Genomic DNA, 4,499 nt, shown 5'->3' with positions numbered 1-4,499 from the left:
TTTATAACATTTGATCGAATTGAGCTAAAAAGACTTGTGTTGGTTGGGCAAATTGTTCCTTAATAAAGGAACATCTCAAATTACTCACTACAAGAAGGTGTTCAGGAAATACATACATAAGCACGTACTCTTACGTTTGTATGTTTTGTTACACGTAAAGGCTCCGTGAAAACTTATAGCCAATTTAGGAGGCATGTACAAAAACCGGTAAATTGGTCGTTTAAAGGCAAATTGGAGGGTTCCACCAACCCAATTAGACTCCCGGAGGGTATTAAGGACCATGGTAAACTCTCGGCAATTTTTATTTCCGGGGAAAAAAAAAGTCAAAAAATTCCAAAATTGAAGGCTAATATCCACGCTTTTTGAGAAATTTTGGAGGTTTCGGGGCCCGGTCTCGAAAAGTCTTGAAATTCTAGGTGATACATCTCGGGGTCATATAATGCCGTTTGGAACCATATATGATCATTATATGTTGTCATAAATGTTCGTGGTAGGCTTGAGTTAATGAAATTAGTACACATTGTAAACCGGTAAATTGGCCGTTTAAAGGCAAATTAGATGGTTCCACCCACCCAATTGGACTCTTAAAGGGTATTAGGGACCATGGTAAACATTTCGGTAATTTTTATTTCCGGGCGAAAAAAAGTCAAAAAATTCCAAAATTGAAGGCTATCCACGCTTTTTGAGAAATTTTGGAGGTTTCGGGGCCCGGTGTCGAAAAGTTTTGAGATTTTAGGGGATATATCTCGGGGTCATATAATGCCGTTTGGAACCATATATGATCATTATATGTTGTCATAAATGTTCGTGGTAGGCTTGAGTTAATTAAATCGGTGCAAGTTATAAACCGATAAATTGGCCGTTTAAAGGCAAATTGGATGATTTCACCTACCCAATTGGACTCCCGGAGGATATTAGGGACCATGGTAAACATTGCGGAAATTTTTATTTCCAAGCGAAAAAAAGTAAAAAAAATTCCATAATTGAAGGCTATTATCCACGTTTTTTGAGAAATTTTTGAGGTTTTCGGACCCGGTGTCGAAAAGTCTTGGGATCTTAGGTTATACATCTCGAGGTCGTATAATGGCGTTTGAAAGCATATATGACCATTATATGTTGTCATAAATGTCCGTTGTAGGCTTGAGTTTATGAAATCGGTATAAGTTGCGAACAGGTAAATTGACCGTTTAAAGGCATATTTGATGGTTGTACCCAGCCAAATGGACTCCCGGGATGTATTAGGATTCATGGTAAGCATCTCGGCAATTTTTATTTCCGAGTCAAAATAAGTGAAAAATTGTCCAAAATTAAAGGCTATAATACATGTTTTCAGGTCAACTTATATGTGATATGTGTTATGTGTGTCTATTCATCAATTGATCATAGCTTGATCCTTCTCGCCTCGGTCTTGTAATTTTCAGGTTAGCTCACTTACCTAGTTTAAATAGCTCACAAATCGACGATTGTGGTCATTATCACCCCTATGGAAAAAAAGGAGTATTGTATGTTTCATTACTTACTTAATTTTATAATCAAATACCACTCTGAGTTTTTCTTATCTTGTCTCTAGACTATGAGTCTATTCACATTTACTGAATTGAGCTGAATTGGACTGAACTAATTGGAGCTGAACTGAACTAAAGTAAGCTGAAATGAATATTTTATGAGAGAAGGAAATTAGGAGCTAAATTGAACTGATTGGAGTTGAACTGAAATGAACTGAACTGAAATTAAGTTGAAGTGAACAGACCTTATGCATAATAATTATGTACTTTACTTGATTTCTTGATTAACTTTTGAGCAGGCCTTGATAAATTGAAATATAATTGCTTTTTTATATCCATGCATCTATCAATGGCTTAATGTAATCATTCACGGAGGTTGTTAACATCATGTGATAACAAAACCAAATTAGGCAGTTTTAGTAAGTTAAATTGTCATCCAAGAAAATTGTTACTAATTAGAACTACAATCCATCAACCGAGATGCCACAATCTTCTCAATTAAAGGTGATTGTGTGTTTTGTGTACACCTTAAAAATTGAATAAATGCAAAGAATCATGTGGAAGCACCTATTAATTAAGCTACAATTAAGGTAATAATATAATCAGCTAGATAGGTCCTAATGTACTTCCTAAGTGCTTTGGAACTCCCTATCATGTTCTGTAGAGCTTTAAACTATTGTTAAACCGTTGTTAGGTGTAACACTAAGTCAGCAAAGTCACTAATAACCATATAATCTACTTTTTTGTTGGAATTACCCTAATAAAAAAAAATATTAATTTGTCTCTTAATTGTGTTTTCGAGAATTTTGATTGATGCTTTAATTTGACAGTGGTAGTGGTGATGTAGTAGTGATGGTAGATCTCGATGCAATTGGGAATTAGAAATTCAATTAACCTAGATTTAGTTAATTAAATACGGAGTAATATCACTACTTTGAATTTGACCTAGCATTCTATTAATAAAAAAGGAAAGGTAGCAATGGAGGAGGGATGTTTTACTGCCGTCAAACGCAAACAAACTAATAAAGTTCGTTATGGATGAAGACTTGGATTCTGTTTTTTTGAATGTGTTTTTGTCGATAATTTGCGGTTACTTTGAGTGTTTTGAACTCCTAACTCACAAAACCATTCTTAAATATTAGCTGTTGATAAAATAATACTGGTGACTTGGTGAGTACTAACTTTTATTATCTTTGGCAATTTAAAGCAGTAATTAAATACTCCGTATTAAATAACCTAAATACATATCAAACCTTATTAGAGATGATACACTATCACAATGCATGGTATTTCATAATGAGAATTAAGGGTACAAATTGGACCTAAATAATTATCATGGTCAAATCCAAGATAGGATTCGACTTTAGTAACACCTAAATAATAATATTGATACTTTCTCCATTTTTTATTAGGTACATCACTTTTGAAATTGTGAAATTGTAAGTAATTTTTAGAGTAGAGAGAGATATAGAGAAAACATAAAGAGGGTTGTCCATGTGATATGAGAGATATACAGAAAGTTTATTGATTAAAAGGAAAAGTGATGCATCTAAACTGGAACTTTCATATATAAAAAAGTAATGTATCTAATAAAAAACGGAGGAAAAATATGATATACAAACCCAATTCAACTTCGTGATCCATATAAGTTATTTTATTTAGTTTTTCACTAATCCTATCGTAAACTAACTTATAATATATACAAAAATCAGCTTATACTTTCATATTATTTTTATATCCTTATAGTCGAGTTGGTTCAATTCATTCGACTTCTATTCAAATCAACCTAATTAAAAATCAAGAGTTGAAGACTAAACACTTGTATTAGTCCACAAATTAAGAAACAAACTTTAAAAACAATGGGCGCATCGTCGCCATCCATGTGGAGTCACTATGCGTCAACCAAAATCCGCGCAACACACACCTTTTACACATCATCCTTACACACACTCTACTTTACGTGGGCCCCACCCTAAATCCCTAAACCCTTATCCTCCTCCTCCTTTATTTTCTCTCTCCAAATTTCTATATATTCCCCTCCTTCTTCCACACTCTTCCTCAGCTTCACACCATTTCTCTTTCAGTCTCTCCTCCAAATCTCTAACCAACCCAGAATTTCCTTCATTCAATTCATTGATTCAACAATCTCACTTCATTTTCTCTCTCCTTAATTTCAATGGAGTTCGACAAGAAACACTCGCTTTCACTCAAGCAGAAGATCAAGCTCTTCGTCTGCGCCACCTGCTGCGACGCCGAAGAACACGACATCGCCGTCCAGAAGAGTCTACAACATTCCGAGAAGAAGCCGAATACATTGTCTTCTTGGTTGAAGTCTGAGCTTCCTGTAATCAAAGAGGTTTGTTCTCATGTGTTTTCTGGGAAAAATCGCCGGTCTAATTCGACTGAGTTCAGGTATGATCCGTTGAGTTACGCGCTTAATTTTGAAGATGATGATTCGCACCTCGATGAGTTTCCTCTTCGTGATTTCTGCTCTAGGCTTCCTCCTTCCCCTGTTCAAGCGAACAAAAACGCCGTCGTTTCTACGAACACTGTCAATTGGAGTTGACTGGTGAAATTAATTTTACTTTCTAGGGTTTGATTTTTGTCGAAATTGGCGAAATCAATGTAGATTTTGGGAGTTATTTTTCTTTTACTTATGATTAGTGTATGTAAATTACAAATTTATGATCAGATTAGCATTATCAGAAAATGATTTGTAAATTGAGATGTGTTCTGGATTGTACATACTAGTATATGATTATAAATTCAGCAGAGTTTGAACATGAAGTTACAATTTGTGCCTTTTATCTGGAAATGCAGTTGATTTTGCTCTTTAATTCATGATTTCTGAACATAATTTAGTGAAAATTAAGGGTTAATTATGTTAAACTAGATGTTGATTGCCACGTCTTTCTTTTTAAGATGTCTTAAATTGATTTAAATATATGACGTGCAAGGTGCAACATTAATAATGGAATTAATGACTACTACTTT

General features: G+C 34.4%; 1 protein-coding gene across 1 annotated transcript; it reads left to right on the top strand.

Annotated features, from left to right (window-relative positions):
- The first annotated feature begins 3,681 nt into the window (after positions 1 to 3,681).
- LOC145590633 (uncharacterized) lies at positions 3,682 to 4,071 on the top strand. Its single transcript, XM_081647052.1, has one exon. It carries the CDS (start codon positions 3,682 to 3,684, stop codon positions 4,069 to 4,071), a length of 390 nt encoding a protein of 129 aa, XP_081503178.1.
- The last annotated feature ends 428 nt before the right edge of the window (positions 4,072 to 4,499 follow it).

The sequence above is a fragment of the Chenopodium album genome, chromosome 18, assembly GCF_948465745.1.
Source record: "Chenopodium album chromosome 18, dcCheAlbu1.1, whole genome shotgun sequence".
NCBI lineage: Eukaryota > Viridiplantae > Streptophyta > Magnoliopsida > Caryophyllales > Amaranthaceae > Chenopodium > Chenopodium album.
Note: the sequence above shows the minus strand (reverse complement) of the source record. Positions and strands in the feature narration are given on the sequence as shown.

What these genes read in the sequence shown, in the direction of transcription:
- LOC145590633 (XM_081647052.1), top strand. Translation starts at nt 3,682, where the DNA reads ATGGAGTTCGACAAGAAACACTCGCTTTCACTCAAGCAGAAGATCAAG.